At 44.1% G+C, this 24,995-nt stretch overlaps 1 protein-coding gene across 2 annotated transcripts in view; it reads right to left on the minus strand.

Moving 5' to 3' along the window:
- Positions 1-24,995, minus strand: part of CAPN5 (calpain 5) — a 106,084-nt gene that overhangs the window by 61,924 nt on the left and 19,165 nt on the right. For both annotated transcript variants that reach the window (XM_061629025.1, XM_061629026.1), the window contains exon 2: positions 23,437-23,613. In XM_061629025.1, coding sequence (XP_061485009.1) covers positions 23,437-23,598 — 162 coding nt within the window. In that variant the 5' untranslated portion in view covers positions 23,599-23,613. The remainder of the gene's footprint in view (positions 1-23,436; positions 23,614-24,995) is intronic.

The raw sequence follows: 24,995 nt of genomic DNA on the forward strand, positions 1-24,995 counted from the left end.
AACAGAAGGCTAGGACTGGGGAGGGCAGCTATGAGAGAACTAGAAAAGGTCCTCAAATGCAAAAATGTATCACTGAACACTAAAGTCAGGATCATTCAGACCATGGTATTCCCGATCTCTATGTATGAATGTGAAAGTTGGACAGTGAAAAAAGCGGGTAAGAGCAAAATCAACTCATTTGAAATGTGGCATTAGAGAGCTTGGTGCATACCATGGACTGCAAAAAAGACAAATAATTGGGGGCTAGAACAAATTAAACCAGAACTATCACTAGACGCTAAAATGATGAAACTGAGGTTATCATACTTTGGACACATAATGAAAAGACATGATTCACTAGAAAAGACAATAATGCTGGGAAAAACAGAAGGGAGTAGAAAAAGAGGAAGGCCAAACAAGAGATGGATTGATTCCATAAAGGAAGCCACAGACCTGAACTTACAGGATCTGAACAGGGTGGTTCATGACAGATGCTCTTGGAGGTCGCTGATTCATAGGGTTGCCATAAGTCGAAATCGACTTGAAGGCACATAACAACAAATATAGATGTACATATAGATGTAGATATAATGTGTGTGTGTGTATATATATGTGTGTGTGTGTATATATATATATATATATATATATATATATATAGGAAGATATGTATACACACACACACACGGTTGGTTGGGTAGGATTGTAAAAAGTGAGGTCAGAGGGCAATGAAATATAGAAAAGGACATACAGTGATAGTTGTGTACTTAGCAGTGGTAATTCTCAAAATAGTTCTTGATGACACAGACATCCTGGCATCACGTACGCCAATTAACACATACAAATGTGCTGAAATTCCTTTGTCTTGGTTCAATCCACGCGTGATAACACTGAAAGCCCCGATTAATTTTAGTTCAGTGGTTTCACTTTTCAGACTCCCTTTGAAGTTCCTTTGCTCCCGGATAGCTACCTTAAGGCCACTGACAGAACATCCTGAAAGGCTGAAATATTCCCCCACTGGCTACTGAACATTAATAAAGCATTTGGGGAATGGGGGATAAGAGAATAAGATAAAAATGAAAAATTCATATGACCTTGCTCCCCTACACTTCCCCCTCACACCATATCCATCTATTTAGAGTTACTTAATTATGATACTTAAAATGTGGGAATATTATTACTACTAGTAGTAGCAGCACTGTTTGGTTTTGAGTGTGAAATTTGTATCATATTTCTTACATTGATTCCTTTTTGTTGGGTTTTGTCAACTGCTTAGGGGTTTCTACTGAAACAGGAAGTGAATATATACAGTAAATTGGAAGCTGCATACCAGTGAGCTACCATCGTTCCTTAAAGATGTAAGCTTCTTTACACAGAGTCAGACCCTTGGTGCATCTACCTCAGTATTGCCTACACTGACTGACAGCAGCTCTCCAAGGTTTCAGGCAGGAGTCTTCTCCTAATCCAACCTGAAGATGCCTAAGACTCAACCTGGGACCTTCTGCATGTAAAACAGATATTTTGTTTGCTTGTTCATGTGTTTATTGTACCAAGTGTCCTGGCCAGGGCTGATAGGACCTGTCATCCTAAATATCTGGAGGGCACCAGGTTGGAAGAAATGTGCTCTGTATAAAAGAGGGTCCAAAATTCATTTGGCAAAGGATTTCTCTCTCTCTCTCTCTCTCTCTCTCTCTCTCTCACACACACACACACACACACACACACACACACACACACACACACACACACACACACACACACACACACACACACACACAGAGGTTGGTTCACGCTCTGTAACTTAACACTGCAAGCAACTGAAAAGATTATGCCTTGGTTTTTTGTTTTCATTTTGTATTGGAAAACATCCATTAAAGTAATTGCATGTGGAAAAGATGCTGAAGGGTGTATGTGTGTCTCTAGTGACCACATCAGTTTTAAAGTTAATGGAAAGCCACGTGGAGGAACTGCAATAAGTGGGGGGGGGGAAGGAAAAAAAATGTTTAAGCCAAGAGCCAATTCCTCCTACTCGATGCCAAAGGATGTGCATTAGGGACCTACCAGTCATTTGTGCCTGTAGTTTTAAAGTCTCTACCCAGGGCCCCCTCCAGACATCCCTTTTATTTTGCATTCATGATATCACAGTGGTTATACACAAACCCACTTTCAATACTGTTTCTGCCTGCAAAGGTTTTGGGGCAGACAACTTGCTTCATTTCCAAACAGCGCACGTCCTGCAACTTTCTGCTGAAATACTGCTGTACCACAAATGTTCCAGTTTATTTTTTAATAATGTAAGAACCACTTGCTGGATCCTGATCTCACAGGGGCCAACAAGATGCCCCAGTGGGAAGCCCCCAAGCAGGACCTGAGCGCAACAGCATTCTCCTCGCTTGTGATGCCCACCAGCTGTCATTCAGGGGCACATTGCCCCCGACAGCAGAGAGGGAGCACAGCCATCATGGCCAGTAGCCACTGATAGCCTGGAAAAATATTGTGCTTTTGCTGCACTGTAGTAAAAGAGTGTCCCTCCAGCCAGCAATAATGTGGTAACATAGGGGAAGCGTCGCAGAACTACTAATAAACCGGACTTATGTGTGGACGGTCCAGTATAAATCCAGCACTAATGCAACATTATTGTGTCAAGGACATGTTGCACATACCTGCAAAAAAACCAACAAACCCCAGCCATCTGAAGGGGCCCAGAGTCAAGTAGAGGCTGGTAAGAGCTGCTTATTACTAATATGCTGTAAACCGCCCAGAGAGCTTTGGCTATGGGGCAGTACATAAATGTAATAAATAAATATCATGCACTAATGGGTACACAACAGCCCAGCTGGGTGAGTCCAAAAGTCTTGACTCTCATCTCCAACAAACTCTCCAACTCTCATGTCCCAGCCAGATGCCACCAGGAAGCCCATGTGCAAGAGCTCTCTGCCACAGTTGCCAGCCAGCAACTGGTATTCAGAGGCATACTACCTCTGCAGCTGGAGGCTCTATTTCAGGGACAGCCAACATGACCCCTTCCAAACATTCTTGGATTACAACTCCCATAATCTCTGTCCACACTGACTAGGGGTGTTGGGAACTGTCGCTACCAAGAACATCTAGAGAGCACCACATTGGGCATGGTCAACAGCCACTGACAAATCTCCATGGTTTTATTTTTAAGGGATCAAGTGGGCACTACCAATTGTTGTGGCAGTGAATTCCGTGAGTTAACCGCATGTGCTCTGCGAAGACAAACTTCCTTTCCTCTCTCCTGAACCTGCTGCCCATCAGTTCCACTGATCACAGATTCCACTGGTGGTGGGTTTAAGCAGAGAGAGTCATAGAATCATAGAATAGTAGAGTTGGAAGGGGCCTATAAGGCCATCGAGTCCAACCCCCTGCTCAAGGCAGGAGTCAAAGCATTAGTCCATCTACTGCAGTGCTAACTGATACCAGCTTGCCAAGATCCCCCAATGTAGCACCACAGTACTGTCAAAATACTGGCTTTGGCATGTGACCAGCCCCCCTGCACCCCTCCCATTTGAATGAGGGGTGGGGTGTTTGGGGCTGGGTTCCTTGATTGGGATAGTTGCCTGCCCTTTTGGGGGAGGGAGAATATAGGTCTTCTGCCTTCTTTTTTGGGGGGTGGGGATGGGGGGAAGACTTCTGAGCATCACCAGTTTTAATTCTGTGAAATGGGCATAAGTGACAGATTACCAAAATGTGGCCCTGGGCTGGGGGGGCTGCCTTATGCAGAAACCATCCCCAGTTCCACCCAGGCCCCTTGTAACTGGAGATACCAGGACTGCAAAAGTTCACCAGGGGCAGATGGCAAAGTTCAATGCAGGCAGTGACCCAGACAAGGCAGAAGGCTCTGCAGAGAAATTCCTCTGACCTCTTTTGGGTTCCCTCTTCGCCATCTGCTTGGGCTGAAGAGGAGCAGTACTCCTTTCTGGCCACTATATGGGCGCTGCAGAGCAACACAGATCAGATGGATAGCTCTCTCTGTCTGACAGCTGTCCCGAGACCTACAGAGAGGGAGGCACGCAGGCCCTGTATTCACAAGAACAGAGCGGTCCTGGCATTTTGCATTCATAATTTCTCTGCTCGCACACAAGTCCTCCGAAGCAACCAGCCCATGGTTTCGTTTTATTTCTTTTCTCTCGCCTGGCAGCCTGCCAAACTCCTACTTCGGCCTTTCAGGTCATAAGCAGCCTGAGAGACTCAACCCTTTGCCCTGTCTGCAAACAGCTCCTATGCATGGTCCGTTGGGAGAAGATTCCCACTTGCCCTAGCTGACCTAGCAAATGGCTGTCTGCCAGCCCAAGCTGAAGCAGGCCCAAGAAGCGATCTGAAGTTAAACCAATGCAAGCCGCTCTGCCAGCCAAATACTTCGGTGATTTTGGCCAGAGTTGTTTGCAAACACACACTGCACTACCAACAGCTTAATGCTGGGCTCACGTCCTTCTTGCAGGGTTGCCAATAAGCTGGCCACTGTGAGGACTAGATTGGCTAGTGGTCTGATCCGGCAGGCTCTTCTTACATTCTTGTGACTGCATTGGCAAAGGATAAGGGACTTTCGAAAGGATTTTTTTATCTTGTTTTGCTAGGAGAGCGGTCTTCTGAAGTGGCTGTTGCAGCTGCTTTTAGGACCTGTTCCAAGGCTACAAATCAAGTTTATTCGTGCAAATATTTCTGTACTGCTTTATCATTAAAAAAAAATCAAAGTGGTTTACAACAATCACACACACACACACACACATATATGTGCATGATAAAAAACACATAAACATTTAAAATCAGAGATCATCAACTAACATTTATTTATTGTATTTATATACTGCCCCATAGCCAAAGCTCTCTGGGCGTTTTACAGTAGCTAAAAACATTAAAAACAAATATACAAATTTAAAAACACATCTTTTAAAAACAATTTAAAACACAATTAAAATTTTTAAAACAATTTGAAAACACATGCTAAAATGCCTGGGAGAAGAGGAAAGTCTTGACCTGGCGCCGAAAAGATAACAGTGTTGGTGCCAGGTGCACCTCATCAGGGAGATCATTCCATAATTTGGGGGCCACCACTGAGAAGGCCCTCTCCCTTGTTGCCAGACTCCCAGCTTCCCTCGGAGTAGGCACCCAGAGGAGGGCCTTTGATCTTGAACGTATTGTACGGGTGGGTTCATATCAGGTGTATTTATTTATTACAGAAGGATGGTTTCTTAATTGCCTGCATATGCCTGGTGGCACAGAAAAGGTTTCAACAGACTCTTAAAAGGTCAAAACAGAAAGCACCTGCTGAATCTCTGTTGGAAGAATATCCTACAATACTGGGCCGATGACTCTAAAGGCTTGGCTTCGTGTTGCTGTCAAATGAGCCAATGATGCTCCTCCAGCTGATCTCAGCGATCGAGCTAGGGTATAAGGATATAGGCAGTCCTTACCGTACCCTGGACCTAAGTTGTTCAGGGCTTTGTAAGTTAATACCAGGAGCTTCTGGCTTGGTAGTAGACAGGCAGCCAATACAGATGTTTTAACAAAGGCGTTGCATGTTGTCAACCATGTGCCCCCACCTGCAAACTAGCCATCCCATTCTGCACCAACTGGATCTTCCAGACAAGGCCCAGGAGGAGCCCCACATAAAGCAAGTTGCAGTAATCCAGACCGGAGGTTAACAATGCATGGACTAAAGTGGTTAGGCTATCCCTGACCAGGAAGGGCATACCTGAAAGGCACTCCTAGCAAATATATATACATATACATACACACACACACAAACACACAATTTCTGCCCACCCCAACCATGAATACCTGTCTTATTTTAAGGTATGCTTTCTTAATCTGCTGTAATTGTGCTCCTCTGCCCACGATCAAGTCAGATGCACTGTGGGTGTGAAATGCAGGAACTCATTTTGCTTCAGGCCTCTGATCGTCTTATTCGCTTTAATCCATGCATGAAACCGGTCAAATTAACATCCTGTGCGTCCCTTTGCTCTGCTGAGCTGTGTGGCTTTGCTGATAACGTTGCTCTGCTTTGATGCTCGTGAACCTAACCTTGGCTCCTCATTTGCAGGTAAAGCACGGCAACCTGAACAACAAAAGGATGTTCAACACAGACCGATTAGCAGCAGTGTCCCTCCTTGCACCGGGACCCTCTGATGACCTTCGTGGTCAGGACACAGACCTCGTCTTGTCAGTAAATGCAACTGCAGCAGGTGTGCGAGCCGCTGTTGACCCGGCTCTGGTTTACATCAGGTTCAACCCAGTGGGCTTGCACCTAGTTGTCCCTGAAGTGCAGCAAAATTACAGCGCCGTCTTATGGGCAGTGCTGCGTATATCTTGCTCTAAACAAACATAAAGACTTGGCATACAAGCACTCTAAACTCTTGCACCAAGAACGGCTGAACTGAATTGACCTCTTCTTTAAAACTTCATGTAAATTGTAGCATTAATTCTATCTTTTTTTGGGAAGGGCGCTGCCTTGTACAACACATTCCACTTCCAGAAGGTGCAAACACCACTGAACATCTCCCCATAATTTATTTATTTATTAATTATTTAATTTGTGTCCCGCCCTTCGTCCCAGCAGAAGCCCAGGGCGGCAAACAAAGCGCTAAAAGCACTTTAAAACATCATAAAAACAGATCTTAAAATAATCTTGAAATAATGTTATTCAACTACATCTCTTGCTTCTGGATGGCAAGACACTGCAGATCTGAAACTGGACCTCCCATTCTTTTTAAAAACTCTTTTCAACTAAACTGAGGGAGTCATGGTCTTTTCAGTCCTCTGGAATACTCTCCCAAAAGAGATTCTGGAAGCTCATTATTTTGGATGTGTCAAATATCTCCTAAAAACTCAATTTTTTACCCAGGTCTTTGAGAGTGTTATCCTGTTCAGTTGCTGACTTGCTGCTTTAAAATGATGGATTTTAAATCCATTTGATATTTTCCCTCCTCTAGGACGCACACCTTAACATAGTGAGGGATTTTAGTGTGTTGAAAAAGCTGAGAGCAATGACATCAGGAGTCTAGACCAAGAGGCTAGACTCCTAGCAGGGGCACCGAAGGTGGAATGGTCAACGCTGAGACACCAGACTAAGATGCGTCCAGACTCAGAGGAAGGCAATGATAAGTCATCTCTGAATACCTCTTACCACGAGAACCCTATGAACAGAGTATCTAAAATGCAACACGAGATAGTGCTAGAAGATGAGACCCCCAAGTGAGATGGCATTCACCAAGCTACCGAGGAAGAACAACAGACAAGTACAAGTTGAGCTGTGACTAATGATGCCACTGGGTCAAAGCCAAATGGAAGCCCAGAGGCTGATGAGCACAGATGCAAAAGGAGAGCCTGGAGTTGTACAACATACACAATAGGAACATGGAATGAGAAAATCATGAACCAGGGAAAGTTAGAAATTGTCAAGCAAGAAATGGAACGCATCAATATTACAATACTTGGCGTGAGTGAATTAAAATGGATGGGAATGAGACACTTTCAATCCGGCAACTACAAAATATTTTATGCAGGAAATGAAAAATTAAGAAGAAATGGGGTTGCTTTAATAGTGAGAAGTGATGTAGCAAGAGCAATTAGGAGCTACAATGCAAGGTCTGAGCAAGTGATTTCAATGAGATTTAATAGGAAATCTATGAACATAACCATCAAGTCTATGCTCCAACAGCGAACACAGAAGAGGAGAAATTTTACGCAGAAGTACAGGAAGAAATTGACCACACACCAAAACAAGATGTTATGATAATCATGGGGGACTGGAATCCAAAAGTAGGGAACAGAGAAGAATTAGGAATTCTGGGGAGATGGGACCTAGGAGACAGAAACGAAGCAGGAGAAAGACTTACTGAATTCTGTGAAGCCAATAATCTGTTTCTTGCAAACACATTTTTTGAACAACCGAAAAGACGACTGTACACATGGACATCACCAAATGGTCAATATAGGAATCAAATTGATTATATAACCGGTAGCAGAAGATGGAGAAGTTCCACACTTTCTGTGAAAGCAAGACCAGGAGCAGACTGCGGTACAGACCATGAACTGATAATATTGAAAATCAGAGTAAAGCTAAAGAACAACAACAAAGCAATCACAATGCCAAAATACAATTTAAATAACATCCCAGAAGAATATAAAGATCAAATAAGGTGCAGATTTGAGGCTTTAACCTTTGTTGAGAGTGAACCAGAAGAACCGTGGATTGAAGTCAGAGACATTATCAGGAAAGAATGCAAAAAGGCAATACCTCTAGTTAAAAAAAGAGAAAGACCTCAATGGATGACTGAAGAAACTCTTAAATTGGTTAAAGAAGGAAAGCAACACCAAAAGGAGATAAAAACACGGTTAGAACCCTAAATGAAATAATACATCATAATAGTATGTAGGGACAAAGAGAACTATTACAATAGTTACTGTATAGAAATAGAAAAGGACAACAAAATGGGAAGAACAAGAGCCCTATTCCAAAAGATTAGAGAAATGAAAGGGAAATTTAAACCAAGAGTAGGGATGATGAATAATTAACAAGAGAACACACTGACTGACCAAGATAAAATGAAAGGAAGATGGAAGCTATACACTGAAGAACTCTATGTAAGGATGACAGATGCAAGGATGACAGATTCATTCATGGTGTAACTGTATGATGAAGTACCAGAAATTTTAGAATGTGAGGTGAATGCTGCTCTTAAAATACTTGGAAGAAACAAATCACCAGGAACAGATGGCATACCAATAGAGTTGCTACAAGCTACTGAGACTGAATCTGTCCAAATTTTGACAAACATTTGTTAAGAAATATGGAAAACTAAACAATGGCCCACAGACTGGAAGTGGTCAATATATATCCCAATTCCAAAGAAAGGGGATCTCAGGGAATGCAGTGATTATCGAACTATTGCCTTAATATCCCATGCAAGTAAAGTAATGCTCAAGACTCTACAACAAAGGCTCTTACCATATATGGAGAGGGAAATGCCATATGTCCAAGCTGGATTTAGAAAGGGAAGAGGTACCAGAGATTATATCGCAAACATACGTTGGATAACAGACCAAGGAATTTCAGAAGAAAATCACCCTGTGCTTTATAGATTACAGCAAAGACTTTGATTGTGTAGATCATGAAAAACTATGGAATGCTCTAAAAGAAATGGGGGTGCCAAAGCATCTGACTACCCTGATGCGCAACCTATACTCTGGGCAAGAGCCTACTGTGAGGACGGAATAAGGAGAAATCGACTGGTTTCCAACTGGAAAGGGTGAGAGACATGGGTGTATTTTATCACCCTATTTGTTTAATCTATACGCAAAACATATCATACGGAAAGCGGGATTGGACCAAGATGAAGGAGGTGTGAAAATTGGAGGGAGAAATATCAATAATTTAAGATATGCAGACGATACCATACTACTAGCAGAAACCAGTAATGATTTGAAACAAATGCTGATGAAAGTTAAAGAGGAAAGCACAAAAGCAGGACTACAGTTGAATGTCAGGAAGACTAAAGTAATGACAACAGAAGATTTATGTAACGTTTAAGTTGACAATATGGACACTTAACTTGTCAAGGGTTATCAGTACTTTGGCACAGTCATTAACCAAAATGGAGACAATAGTCTTCAAGAAATCAGAAGAAGGCTAGGACTGGGGAGGGCAGCTGTGAGAGAACTAGAAAAGGTCCTCAAATGCAAAGATGCATCACTGAACACTAAAGTCAGGATCATTCAGACCATGGTATTTCCAATCTCTATGTATGGATGTGAAAGTTGGACAGTGAAAAAAGCGGATAAGAGAAAAATCAACTCATTTGAAACATGGCGTTGGAGGAGAGCTTTGCGTACACCATGGACTGCAAAAAAGACCAATAATTGGGTGTTAGAACAAATTAAACCAGAACTGTCACTAGAAGCCAAAATGATGAAACTGAGGTTATCATACTTTGGACACATCATGAGAAGACCTGATTCACTGGAAAAGATAATAATGCTGGAAAAAACAGAAGGGAGTAAAAAAAGAGGAAGGCCAAAGAAGAGATGGATTGATTCCATAAAGGAAGCCACAGACCTGAACTTCCAAGATCTGAACAGGGTGGTTCATGACAGATGCTATTGGAGGTCGCTGATTCATAGGCTCACCATAAGTTGAAATAGACTTGAAGGCATATAACAATGGTATTTTGATGTTTATAAAAATCACAATACAATAAAAATAATTTCTCTAAAATGCTTAGGAGTTTTTGCCAACAACATTAAAACGTATTTAAAGTTTCTAGATCAGGTGTGGGGAACCGTTGACCCTCCAGATGCTGCTGAAATACAACTCCCATCAGCCCTGCCAAGGATTATGGGAGTTGTCGTTCAGCAACATCTGGAGGGCCAATGGTTCCCCACACCTGCTGTAGATGAACAAATCTTGCCCTCACTGTTGTCTTGATTGACAAACAATCACCTCCCTGCAGCCCCCCTAAAAAAGATCGTATTTAAGAGACAGAGAGAACCGATTTACAGAGCTCTAAGTTCTTCTCTAGCTTGGTCCCAAGTTTTCAGCAGGCAGGGACCACACAACACTCTTAAGCCCATCGTCAATCACGAAGGCTAGGAACTTTTTTAAAATGAAAAATGAAAAGAAAATGAAAGCCAAGATTCTTAGAAATCTGAATGCTGCATCTACTATCACATTCTGTACTCCTGCCAAATCACCACACAAAAGGCTGTCCCCTGCCCGCCGAGTTGATTTTATACAGTAACAGCTTGTCCCGTACTAGCTTCTGAAGCAGTAGGTGCCAGCAGACTGGCCACAACTATTTCCTGTTTTGCCCTTCCATGGAAATTGGGGGGGCATGGGCATTTAAAGTAGAATTATTGACCTCACAATGGCTTTGATCAGCTTATTTATTTGAAATATTTATATACCACCCAACTATAAAGGTTGTCCAGACAGCTTACAAGTAAAATTAAGAGCATAAGGGTATAAAAAGAGGACATGGATGGAGCTATATGGATGGCCTGCCTTCAAGTCTCTCCCAACTTATGGCGACCCTATGAATTGGGATTTCATGGTGAGCGGTATTCAGAGGGGGTTTCCCATCGCCTCCCTCTGAGGCTAGTCCTCCCCAGCTGGCTACGGCCTGCTCAGCTTGCCACAGCTGCACAAACCAGGCCCTGCCTTGTCCGCAACTGCCAGCTGGGGGGCAACTGGGCTCCTTGGGACTATGCAGCTTGCCCACGGCTGCACAGGTGGCAGAGCACGTAACCCCTGAGCCACTCACTGTGGGGTGATCTTTAGCTGGCCCTTCACACCCAGGAGACAAGAGCGGGGATTTGAACTCACAGACTCTGAACTCCCAGCCAGGCTCTCCTCCTCACTGTACTATACCAGCTGTGTAAAAAGAGGACATAAGAATATAACATCTAAAACCAATAGAATAAAACCAGAGTAAAACCAATGGCAGATAGAGAATCGTGGAAACATTCTAAAACACACTTCTAAAAAATTAAAATTGGAGACTTGAAGGCTTGGGAAAATAAATAGGTCTTTGCTGGGTGCAAGAGCATCTTCAGAGGAAGCTTCACAGAGCTCCATGGTGGAGCATCTACTTCGCATGCAGAAGGTCTCCGGTTCAATTCCCGCCATCTCCAGATAGGGTGGGAAAGACTCCCTGCCTGAAGCCCCAGAGGGATGTTGCCAGTCAGTGTAGGCAATACTAAGCTAGATGCAGCAAGGGTCTGACCCAGTATAAGGCAGCTTCCTGTGCTCCTATACATTGCAATAATCCAACAGGGGAGTTACCAGTATATAGATAACTGTTGCAAGGCTACCTGTGTCCCGACAGAGTCTTGGTTAAGGCACATTTACTTATGGAAAAGAAGCAGTAAATTGACATTGTGTCCCCAGGTGCATGGATGTGCTCTGGAGACCAGAGGGAACGGGGCTGGAACTGGAAGAAATCTAGTGCATGGGTGCATATACACTAAACACTTTTGAAGACAAAAAACCAAAAATTGGCGATAGGCAACCTAGAAGTAAGAGGCTGTTCCTGGTCAGCAAGGGCAGCTCAAGGAGGTACAAATCTGAACTGTCCTGGGCTTTTTGCTTCAAAACAATCTTATCTGCAAGCTCAAAGGCTACCCCGTTGAACCCCATCACCAGAATAACCCTCCTCTATTTTTAAACACACATACACACACACACACAATGCCAGCAGCCACCTGGAGGGAGGGGTCTCAAATCCAGACTGGGGCCACAGCACACAGGAAGCGTTTCCTATCTTCCATCAGCAGCACCACCCCCACGCAAAACTCCCTCCCCAAACTACTATTTGGACCAAACACAGCAGATTCGGGATTGGGGGGTGGATCTTCAGCAGGAAACCAATTGGGATGGGGGAGAGGTTAATAAAATATATTAAAAGGCAACCATTACTTGATTTGGACAAGATTGCACTCTACATATATTCATGTTTGTTAATGTCTAGTTATGCAAAAAAGTTACATTTATATTAAAAAAAAGACCCAGTTAAAGTCCTCCACCGGGTTGGAGAACCCCTGTGGCTGCTGCGAGTTTTTTTTTTTTTGTTTAAAGAGCAGGAGAATCTTAATTATGGAATACAAAGATGTGGCCAGTGTCAAGTGCGGTATGATCCAAGCTTCCCGAGGAGGGCCGGCCTTACCATTAGGCAAAGTGAGGCACCTGCCTTAGGCAGCGGACACTGTGGGGCGGTAGCAATAGCAGTCAACTTGCTGTCCCTCCTAAGTCCCCCTACTACTCCTTTCTCTTGGAGGTGTTTATACTACACAGCTTGTTCTGGACTCCCAGAACTAGTTTGCTGCCTATAGCACAGTAGAGGACTCTATCAACTGAAAAGATAACAGAGATGGTGTCTGTCTAATATTTAAGGGGAGGGAATTCCACAGGGTAGGTGCCACCACACTAAAGGTCTGCTTCCTATGTTGTGCAGAATGGACCTCCTGATAAGATGGTATCTGCAAGAAGCCCTCACCTGCGGAGTGCAATGATCAACTGGGTATAAGGGGTAAGATGATATTTCAGGCATCTTGGTCCCAAGGTGCATAGGGCTTTGTACACCAAAACTAGAACTTGGCCTGGTAGCTAAAGGGCAGTGGGGTGACATGTTGGCAATACCCTGCCCCAGTGAGCTGCCGCATTTTGCACCAGCTGCAATTTCTGGACCAACCTCAAGGGCAGCCCCACATAGAGTGCAATACAGTAATCCCTCCTGGAGATTACCAGTGCATGGATAACAGTGGTCAGGCTATCCTGCTCCAGAAATGGCCACAGTTATCTTACCAACCAAAGCTGGTAAAAGGCACTCCTAGCCACTGAGGTCACCTGGGCCTCTAGCGACAAAGATGTATCCAGGAGCACCCTCAGACTACAGACCTGGTCTTTCAGAGGGAATACAACTCCGTCCAAAGCAGGCAATTGACCAATTACCCGCACTAGGGAACCATCAACCCACAGAATCTCCATCTTGCTAGGATTCAGACTCAGTTTATTGGCTCTCATCCAGCCCACCACCGTCTAGGCACTGGACCAGGGTTCTATAAGCTCATCAAGGTCTCAGCAAACTCAATCATTTGGGAAACCCTGGACTAAAAGCTAAATCAGACTAGCATGTGTGGCACCCCAAACGATCCTAAAACTCTGGTGGGACTTATAAGATGCATGCCTTTAATGGGAGGGAAAGAAGGGAGTTAAGAACACTTAAAGAAAATAAGAAAACTCTGTTTGTGTGCATATAACCACACTGCTTAGTTAGTGGATACAATCTAAACCGTTTTTTGCAGCTGTTTTCCATATGTCCCTTAAATGAACTAGTTATCTCCTCGCAACATCAAACAAGCCTGTGTTGTGCCTTTGGCTGTGCAAAATAACTAGCTCAGTCTATAAAAGGTGAAACTGTCCCAGAATTCTGCAGGTCATGGTTCAGTCACGCACATACATAACAGAGTGTTCTCGAAGATGGAAAGCATTCATAAGAGAGCCACAAGGATGGTAAGGAGGCCTAGCCAATGAATCCTATGATGGGAGCTTAAAGGAACTGGGTATGTTTTGCTAAAGATAAAAGAGATGATAAATGCAGAATCGAACTGTGTGTACATGCTGTACAGGGCAGTGGGAGCACAGAATGCAGGGGTGCCAAGATGGGCAGATGTCAGGCTTGTGAGAATCTACTTTTGTTTTCTGTTTGTTTTAGAACCTCAAGACCAACCAGCCAGAGCCTGATGCAAAGAAGAGCAGCTCAGGGGACAACACCAATTACCTACCACATCTTTCAGCAACCTGGTGGACTAATGTTAGCGTATTGGAAGAAGCATAGACCACCAGTGTTGAAACAATGATCCTCCAACATCAACTTCGCTGGACCGGCCATGTTGTTCGAATGCCTGATCACCGTTTTCCAAAGCAGCTAATTTACTCCCAACTTAAGGATGGAAAACGGAATATCGGTGGACAGCAAAACAGGTTTAAAGATGTTCTCAAAGCTAATCTAAAATATGTAACATAACCATCAATAACGGGGAAGCCTTGGCCCATGAGCATCCCAATTGGAGGTCGGCCATTATCAAAGGTGCTATGGACTTTGAAGAAGCACGAGTACAGGGCGAAAGGGACAAACGAGTTAAGCGGAAGGCACGTCAAGCAAATCCTCATCGTGACCATCTTCCATCTGGAAACCGATGTCCTCACTGTGGGAGGCTGTGTGGATCCAGAATTGGCCTCCACAGTCACTTACGGACCCACCGTTAAAGACCTTATCTTGGAAGACAATCTTACTCGGCCACGAGTGATTGCCAATGAATGAATGAATGAATGAAAATGCCCCCCAGCTGATTCAGACTCACATCATTCCCAGCCGGCACAGTCTGAATCAACTGGAGGGCACCGGGTTGCCAAAAGCTGAACTAGCACACAACTTGCATATAGACAAAACTACACAGCCAGGATCAAACTAGAGATCTGGTAAGGGAGGCCTTCTGGAAGCATGCTTAATGCTGGCCTTTTTTCTCTCCCTCCCCCCCCCTTCTTTCTTTTTTTGGGAGGGGGGATAGAAACAGTAGGTGCACAGGACCCAGATGTGCATCAGGAGGGTGGTGTGTGGGTTGTAACCCTTCTCTCCCTGTCCCATTTCCCTGCTACTATTTGACCCCAGGGGGGGCTATTTGTAGTAAACATCACCTTTGGTGAAAGAAATAATTTGTTCCTTATTGCCCAGGTAACTCCCCGCTCATGTCTTCGCGCCATGAGAACGGTTCCTCCAAGACCTTGATGCTAGCAAGAGGATGGCAACTCTAAATTACTTATTAATATTTAAATAATGATGATTGATTAAATACAGTTCATTGTGCTTGTGATAAAGCTATGTAGAGAGTTCTGGCATGCTATGCCATGTTGCTTTTCACCACTTTACATTTCAGTGTCGATTCTCTGAGTCTGTGGTTCAGAGCGGATATAAAGCCAGGTTTTTTCTAATCAAGTTGGGCTGGGTGGAGAGCTGCCTTTAGTACAGCTAACCTTATTTTGGAAGGAAGGAAGCCAAAACCCACTCTGGCCTGAAAAGTGAAGGAACAGCAATATGTGTTTCCCCCAAAATTTGTCATCCATCTGCTTCCAGTACGGAGCAGAGATCCTAAAGTAAACACTAAAGATTTTCCAATGGCATTTAAACAATCCATCCTTCTGCAAAATCTTTTTATATATATAAAAAACCATCTGATCATAGGTCAGGGGTAGTAGAGCCCATACTTTTCATCCAGAATGCCTCGGATCTTAACCTTGGCATCTCCAGATTAAAAGGGTCAGGTAGCAGGTGATGCAAAAAAAACCCCTTGTTTTGCCCCAAACCTTGGACAGCCCCTGCTAGTCAAGAGAAAACACTGAGATGTATCCACAGTCTGACTTTCTATTGCTTTTGTCAATACTAGCGATGTAATGAGAACACATGATTCACTAGAAAAGACAATAATGCTGGGAAAAACAGAAGGGAGTAGAAAAAGAGGAAGGCCAAACAAGAGATGGATTGATTCCATAAAGGAAGCCACAGACCTGAACTTACACGATCTGAACAGGGTGATTCACGACAGATGCTCTTGGAGGTCACTGATTCATAGGGTCGCCATAAGTCGTAGTTGACTTGAAGGCACATAACAACAACAGCAAGCGATGAAACAAAGAAGAAAACGACCAAAACACACAAACAACACAGAAACACATCTGGTGGAAATGGGGCATCTCAAGGGTCAGTTTATTATGCTCACTCTTTGCTGATTCTATCTTGCTGCAGGTTTAACAGGATTTTCAACATACCTGAGAATATAGAGCCTACGCCGTCCTAGGAAACTCAGCTGACAAACAAAAAACTGCTTTTGCCCTGCGGCAAGGAGCAAAACACATTTTTCATAGTTCAAGTTTTCCACAGCTGTGGGAGGAGGGCGGGTTGCTATGGACCACAAAAGCAGTTGACTTTCTTTTGTTGGGAGACCTCATGCTGCGCAACTGACCCTGGAAGATTAATTTTAAAAGTTGAGAGCACGGTGACCAAAACTGCTATCAATACAAGTAGTCACAGAGGGAGGAAAACACTCTGCTCTACTGCTAACATGATTATGAACATGAGAAGAACCTTGAAGCTGAACCAGGCCAAAGGCCCATCTAATCAAGACTCCTGTTCTCACAGTGGCCAACCAGATGCCCATTGTGAGAAGCCCACAAACAGGGTTTCCACGCCTAGGTCTATTGCAGGAATCAGCTTTCCTTTATTTATAAAAAGTCCTTGGATGTGTTACGTGGAGGACGGTGTATGAAGGGAGCTTCTGTTTATTTATTTATTGTATTTGTACCCCACTCTTCAGCCAAAAAGGCTCCCAGAGTGGCTTACATACAATCAATTAATACAAGATGGTCCCTGCCTGCAGGTTTACAACCTAACGAACACGACACACAAGGAGAAACGGTCAGGTCAGGGAGGGAAGAGGAAAAAAGCAATCTCGGGTACCTATTCTTCAATCGTTCTTATAATGACCTGGTGGCACAGAAAAAGTTCAGGGGTAGGACATGCCTGATGGAGCTGGTGTTTAGGGAAAGCCGATAGGATCAGGCCTGCTTCTCATCTCTTCCACTGAGGTGGTCTGGTGGAATGGCTACTCCCAGATGACCATTGTGGGTGAGGAGGCCTGAAGGAGGTGCTAACGTTCTTGTTGGAGTGAACCCCTGTGGGTCTGCTAATCTATATATTTTTTGTATTCCAAAAATGGAAAGTGTCTATTTTAGTTCTTGCCCAGCCACATCAGTCACCAAGAACTTCCTCCATTACTGTCCACTTGTCACCCTGAGCCCAGCGGTCCCAAACAGTGCATCACCTTCAAGAAAGTGATGGGCCATAGCAGCACATCTGGCTTCCATGCAGAAGGGCCAAGAAAGGCTGGAAATTGTCCCCAGTCAGACATCTTGGAGAGCCGCTGCCAGCCAGTGCATGCAATGCTGAGCTACACAGACCAACGGAATAATATAAGCTTATGTTCCTAGAAACCTCTTTCCTTTCTCATTTTTACATGCAGCCTGAGAGAGAAACATGCAAAGTTTATGGTCTGTATTTGAAGCATTGGTTGGTCCTACTGAAAATATTCATTTATTGCCTCAAAAATCTATAGTTCACATCTGGGACATGCAAACTTGCCAAATGTTTAGGGCAGGGGTGGGAACCTGAGGCTTCAGCCATCCAGAAGCTGTTGGGCACCAGTTCACATTATTTTCAGCCAGCATGGCCAATGTTCTGGGATGATGGGAGAGGGAGTTCATAAACATCTGGAGGGCCACAGGTTCCCATCCTTGCTTTACAGGGCTATGTCTTCACTCCCACTATCCAGAGGAGTGCTGTTAGTTGTCCCCACCACACCCCTGTTACAGAGGCCCGGCTGGCCTTAAGTAGAAGTTGGGCATTCAGTGTCACTGGTCTCATGCTGTAGAACACTTCTCCAGCAGAGATTCGGCAGGCGCCCTCTCTTTTGACTTTCAAGCATCTCTTGAAGAACTGTTTATGCTGGCAGGCCTTTACAGCCATGTCTAATTTTGATAAGTCAGTCGCCTTAATGATTTACCTATATTTTTATTTTTAAATGGTGCTTTATGTTTTAACATTTTACTTTGCCCTGAAATTTTATAAGGCAGTATAGAAGTACTTTATAAATATATAAAAAAAATTAAATTAATGCAGAGTCCTGTGCAAAGGAAGCTTAGGCATCGCCAAGGGCCTTAATTATTTAATGGGAGTATTTTAAATCCTATCTATTAACCACAGTTCAAGGCCTCTCACAATATATTGAAGACACAACAGACAAAGTCACTAGGGAGGGGCAAAAAGGTTGCTGCTTTTTAAAGTGTTAAGATTTTGTTGTCTTAAATTTTTGTAAAGTGAGCTTTTTTTCCTTGCTTGCATTTTGCATCTGTGTGTATTCTTCGCCTTGGAGGCCTTTTTGGCCAAAAGGCGGCCTAGAAATAAACCATAACATAACAAAAGTATACATCAGACCCAGTCCCCAACCTACCCACCCCGCTGCTACCCTGCTTTTGACTCTGTAGGCCATGGCAGATCTCAGAGGATCCAGCACTGGCCCAGAAATGGTTGTGAGAGTAAGAATATATGTAAAAGCAGCCCTGCTGGATTGGACCAATGGCCCATCTAGTCCAGTATCCTGTTCTCACAGTGGCCAACCAGACAGGGCCAGATTTACGTACAAGCTAAACAAGCTACCGTTTAGGGCCTCACATTACGAGGGGCCTCGCGTTAGAAAGAAAAAATCCGAATCCATTATGATAACGATTTACTTTATTTCCAAACGTGAACTGTTGTTGTGAAGTATTGACGAGCTTTGCATCTTCCAATAAAAGTAAAAAGGTACATTCTTTATCTTATTTTTTGTAGTTAGAATTAGTATTATATTCTTATTATACAAATTAAACCAGTGACTGCGATGCTCATGTACCTATTACACCGTTTTTGAAGCAATTTTGTCGTGAAATTGATTTTATTACACAACTGTCAAATTCTGTTTAATTGTACAGCCCGTATTTTGCATTTAATTTTTTTATTATCTGTTGAAGAGGGAAGGGCCTCACTCATGTTATAGCTAATGGCCACAACGCGTTTAAATCCTGCCCTGCAACCAGATGCCCATTATGGGAAGCCCGCAAGCAGGACCCGAGTGCAAGAGGTACTCCCCGCTCCTGTGGTTTCTAGCAACTGGTGCTCAGAAGCATCCTGCTTCCAACAGTGGAGGGGTAGAACACAGTCATCATGGTTAGTAGCCATCGATAGCCTTACCTTCCATGGATTTGTTTAAACCTCTTTTTAAGGCCATCCAAGTTGGTGACCACCACTGCCTCTTGTGCAAGCAAATTCCATAGTTTCACTATGTGATGTATGAACAAGCATTTTCTTTTGTCTGTCCTGATTCTTCCAACGTTCAGCTTCATCGGATGGCCCCGAGAAGCCAAAGTAAGTCCCCTCAGAAGGCAGGGCTTCTTTACCTGGGCTGCCACAGCTGAATTTTAAAACAAATTCATGAAGGCTATCAATGGCTGCTAGCGGCTGTCTATTACCCTCCAGCATCAGAGATCCCATGTTGCTGAATACCTGTCATTGCAGAGTGCTGCCTTCTGACTCTCAACACATGCTCAGAGGCACTCCACCCTGAATGCCAGTTTTTGGAGGCAAATTATCAGTAATCCCAGCAATGTCACAAAATACTGTAGCCAGTATGGTGGAATGAGTAGAGTGGCAGACTTGGAAAACCAGGTTCAAAAATCACCTTGTAGCCACTTGCTGTCTCTTAGCATAACCTACCCCACAGTGCTGTTGTGTGGGAGAAATGAAGACAAACCCTCACTTCCTCCTCATCTCTTTAGAATACAGTGTTATTAAGCCCACAGTGGAATAAATTGTTCTACCAATTTGGCTTCAATTTGTCCTCACCCCCTTGTCCAGATATCAAATGTTTCAGAACTGCCATCATATTTAATCTCACCCCAACCTCAAATAATAACCTTCTTGTCTTTGGGCTAACACATGGCTCTTTAAAAAAAATCTCATTAATTTATCTTCTAGGTTAGCCTTTCCCAGCACCCTGAGGCCCTCCAGATATTCTGCACTACAACTCCCATCAGTCACCTGCGCTGACAGGGGTTGATGGGAGTTGTAGTCTTGAACTCTGGGGAAGCCAGAGGATGGGGAAGGCTGACCTAGGCCTCTCTTTCGCTATGGTTCTCCCACTGAACCCTTTCCGAGACTTTTGCAACATCCAGGGAGGGGGAGATGTTGTGACCGGGGGGGGGGGCAGCTCAATGCAGTAAACTCTCTCCGAAATGAAAATAATCCTTTGCAAAAAGAAAAAAGCTATTCTACAGCCACATGGAATGGTCCGATGCATTAGCTCCTCCAGTAAACACTGAGGCAAGAGTGAATCCATTCACTCAGAGCCTTCTCTTCCATCAGCGCTGACTCTCGCCCCTCTCCCATCCTTGATCAAGCCAGACAATTATTTCATTGTCCTTCTTGAAATTCAAATGCTTTTTTTTTTTATCTGAATGAATTTTGCAGCCGAGGAAGGAGGGCGGAGGAGGAAGGGAAAATAGAGTCTCTCCTCAGAAATGCACATTTATATAGTTCTCCAGAGAGAGCACAGAAATTCAGAGATTAAATTAAAGCACTAAGCTTGTTTGGAGGCACCCAAGGGATAGCAAAATGTTTTTGCCCTTAGGCCTAAAAGACTGCCTGCAAATGTGAGAAATTATCTTCTATGGCAGCCCTGCCTTCCCCAACTTGGTGCCCACCACATATTTTGGAAAACAACTCCCATCAGCCTCGGGCATGGCCAAAGGTCAGGGGTGATGGAAGCTGTAGACCCAAACACCAGAAGGGCACCGGGTTAGGAAAGGCTGCTCTATGGTTATGAGTTGTCATAGTTACGATGCATCATCATATCCACATTGTGGACAAAAGCAATTGTTGAAGAACTCTACAGCACACTGCAAAATGCTGGAAGAGACCGACATGCATTCTCACATTCTCAGTAATACATACAACCTTGCAAGATAGGTCAGTATTACCCCCAGTGCTTTTTTTGGTAAAAAAAATGAGGCCATGGGCAGCAAAACAAAAACAAAAAAGGTGCCTGTACACCTTACCATGAGTACTATCATAAAAAAGCACCAATTACCCCCATACTGCAGATTGCAAGACTGAGGCCAAAAGAACAACAGTTTGCCTAAAGCTACTACTGGGGATTGAAACAGGAGCTTCGTGCCAGATAGTGGATCTCTGCCTCGTGAGATTCTCTCCCCTCTCTTTAGAGCCTGCATGTCTAAGCAGAAAGAAAGCAGAAAGTTATCCCATAAGCCATGAGCCGGGGGGGGGGGGAGAGAGCCCTAACAAGCCATCATCACACCCTAGCTTGGTGCCTAAGCACAGCGTATTAAATTTGGATATCAGTGAAGACAAGTGACCATCAGATCGGAACGAACACATTTTTACTAATTACAGGACATCTCGATGAGGACAAGATGCAAGCCCCTACCCCCCCCCCAAAAAAAGACTTGTGGAACGTAAGGTACAGCCAACAATGATAAAAATCGGACATGCAACAGACCAAAGCAGGACTCTCTTCCTTGTATGGCAGGAAAGAAGCTGGACTGCACAGCCCAAGTAGAAACAAGATTGCCCAGAGTTGCCAAGCGGGCCTGGGGGAAAAAAAAAGAAACCTTCCCAGGTTTGGCCCACCAGTTTCCAGAAAAGCAACTGGGTTTTTTTCCCTTTTACACAGAGCCTGATCTTTTGCAGACCATCCACTTGGCCCCAAAGGGCTACTACTGTGTGGAAGAGGTGGTCAGAGCCCACTGCACCTTTCCAACAATCAGTTTGCCCAGCCAGCCACTATTGCCTTGGCATGAGCTGACTGGTGGTGACTTCAAGCCTATAGGGTCAGCGGTGCCTTGTGTGGTGCTTCAACGTCCCAATGATAACCATCGGACTCCACTGCGATGCCAGGTGATTGACAGGTGAGTGGCTTGGCCTGCAAGCGGTAAGGGAGATAAGGACACGGCTGGCTGGCCAGATCAGCTTTCCCACTGCGGTCTTGCACCAGTTGCATCACTGATTGAGTAAAGCCACCTTGCAACTGTATAGGATAAGCTCAACTCTACATCCACTAGAAGCAAATGATGTAGAAAAATGGAACCCTCTTTTGTTTGTTGGTATGTAGCTTCAAGTCAATTACGACTTATGGCGACCCTGTGAATCAGCGACCTCCAAGAGCATCTGTCATGAACCACCCTGTTCAGATCTTGTAAGTTCAGGTCTGTGGCTTCCTTTGTGGAATCAATCCATCTCTTGTTTGGCCTTCCTCTTTTTCTACTCCCTTCTGTTTTTCCCAGCATTATTGTCTTTTCTAGTGAATCATGTCTTCTCATTATATGTTCAAAGTATGATAACCTCAGTTTCATAATTTTAGCTTCTAGTGTGAGTTCTAGGTTAATCTGTTCTAACACCCAATTATTTGTCTTTTTTGCTGTCCATGGTATCCGCAAAGCTCTGCTTCAACACCACATTTCAAATGAGTTGATTTTTCTCTTATCCGCCTTTTCACTGTCCAACTTTCACATCCATACATACAGATTGGAAATACCATGGTCTGAATGATCCTGACTTTAGTGTTCAGTGATACATCTTTGCATTTGAGGACCTTTTCTAGTTTTCTCATAGCTACCCTCCCCAATCTTAGCCTTCTTCTAATTTCTTGACTATTGTCTCCATTTTGGTTAATGACTGTGCCAAGGTATTGATAATCCTTGACAAGTTCAATGTCCTCATTGTCAACTTTAAAGTTACATAAATCTTCTGTTATCATTACTTTAGTCTTCTTGACGTTCAGCTGTAGTCCTGCTTTTGTGCTTTCCTCTTTAACTTTCACCAGCAATCGTTTCAATTCATTACTGGTTTCTGCTAATAGTATGGTATCATCTATATATCTTAAATTATTGATATTTGTCCCTCCAAGTTTCACACTTCCTTCATCTTGGTCCAATCCTGCTTTCCGCTTTATAGGGGAATAAAAACTCGGTCAAAAAAATTGGAGGCCATGTTTGGGCGCATATTATCAAAGTGATGAAGGTCAGAGACAGAGCATTTTTTGATGAAGAAGAGATCAGGACTGCCCATGGTACTTCCCCCTCCAAAATCCTGGGAACTGTAGTTGTTAAAGGTGTTGGGAATTGTAACTCTGTGAGGGGCAAACTGCAATTCCCAAGATTCTCTGGGGAAAGCCAGGGCTGTTAAAGTGGTATAATAGTGCTTTAAATGTATGGTGTGGATGTGGCCTTGGAGCTATTTACAAAAAAAGAAAAGAATCAGCCACAGAGGTTCCTCCTACCTTGGGTCGTTTCCACTGGACACCCTGAATCCGTGATTTGTAGAAGAGGGAGTCATCATTGGCTGGGAACAATGGGTCCTCAAAAAGTATTTTCCTCCGCTGGCAGTCTCTCTTTAAGGCAGAGTACCGCTGGTTTTCATATGGCTTCACCGACGAGAACATCCTTCCTGGCAGCCTCTGGAGGGACAGAAGGAAAAGAGACACCACCGTTTAGTTAGAGATGAAGGAGCAGTCACAGCTCAGTGGTACAGCACACGTCTTGCATACAGAAGGGAACAGAAGTTCCCAGCAGCTGCAGTTAAGCATGTACTCTGATAGTTAGTGTGACAGAGGCATCTGTCCAAGATGTTGGAAAGCTGGTGTAAAGATCTGAAGGCCGGGGGGGGGGGGGTTGGAAAAAATCCAGGTTGTTTTTCAATTTTTTTGTTTTTTTCCTGAGCCTTCACATCTCTGCGCCAGAGTAGAGCCCTGATCAGCAACTAGTTCAAATTATGTCCAGAGAGCCAAAAACACTGACTCCGCTTATCAGGAGCCCAGACCTAGACAAAGGGCGCTTTAACCCCCTCTTCCACAGGGGTCACATCCACACCATCCATTTAAAGCACTTTTATACCACTTTACCAGCCACGAATCCCCCCCCCAAAGAGTTCAGAAGCAGACATTATTACCAGCAGTAAGCATCGGAAAAAGGAAGTTTCAATGTGCAGTTAGTAAACAGTTATATGGAGTAGGGCGTCCAGATTACAAGATGTTGCCCAAATGTCCTAGTAATGAGGTGATGGCTTCTGTGTAAAAGTTGTATTCATTGTGTAAGTAATAAAAGGGGACCAAATGAAATAAAAGGAATCTGGAGGTTCTTGTTCTTGGGAGACTTTCAAACTGATATGTTATCTTTCCCACGACTGCAATAGTCCACAAGCTTTGACAAGCCCAGTGAGAGATTTTGTGTTGTTTTCCAGGGAGAGAAGCTGAGATTCTTGAGAAGTTGGACCTTACACTAAAATGGCACATCCTTTGCCTCTTCTTTTTGTGTCTGTGTATCCACAAGGGAAGCAGGCTAGATCACACCACAAGGCTCACCTCTCGTGCTTTCCACAGTGGCCAATTCCGTATAGCAGAATGGGAGCACAATCGCCCTCTGGTGCTGTTGTTCCCCAAATGCAAATGTACTGCCTTCAAGTCGATTCCGACTCATGGTGACCCTATGAATAGGGTTTTCATGATGCTGAGAGGCAGTGACTGGCCCAAGGTAACCCAGGGAGCTTCATGGCTGTGAGTGGATTCGAACCCTGGTCTCCCAGGTCATAGTCCAAAATACCGTGGTATTCAGAGGCAGGGAGCTTCTGATCCTCAAAGTGGCATATAGCTACCACGCTCAAGGGGTTGGAGTGACTCCCCTATGAGGAAAGGTTACACTGCTGTTACATTTCCTATACACTGCCATTTTATTATTGCCGTTCTGAAATTATTCTTGAAACTGTTGCTGATGTATTGTTCTCATTGTACGTTGCTTTGAGCATTTGTGTGCGCGTGTGTGTCTGTGGACAGGCAGCATACAA

This window comes from Rhineura floridana, chromosome 5, assembly GCF_030035675.1.
Source record: "Rhineura floridana isolate rRhiFlo1 chromosome 5, rRhiFlo1.hap2, whole genome shotgun sequence".
NCBI lineage: Eukaryota > Metazoa > Chordata > Lepidosauria > Squamata > Rhineuridae > Rhineura > Rhineura floridana.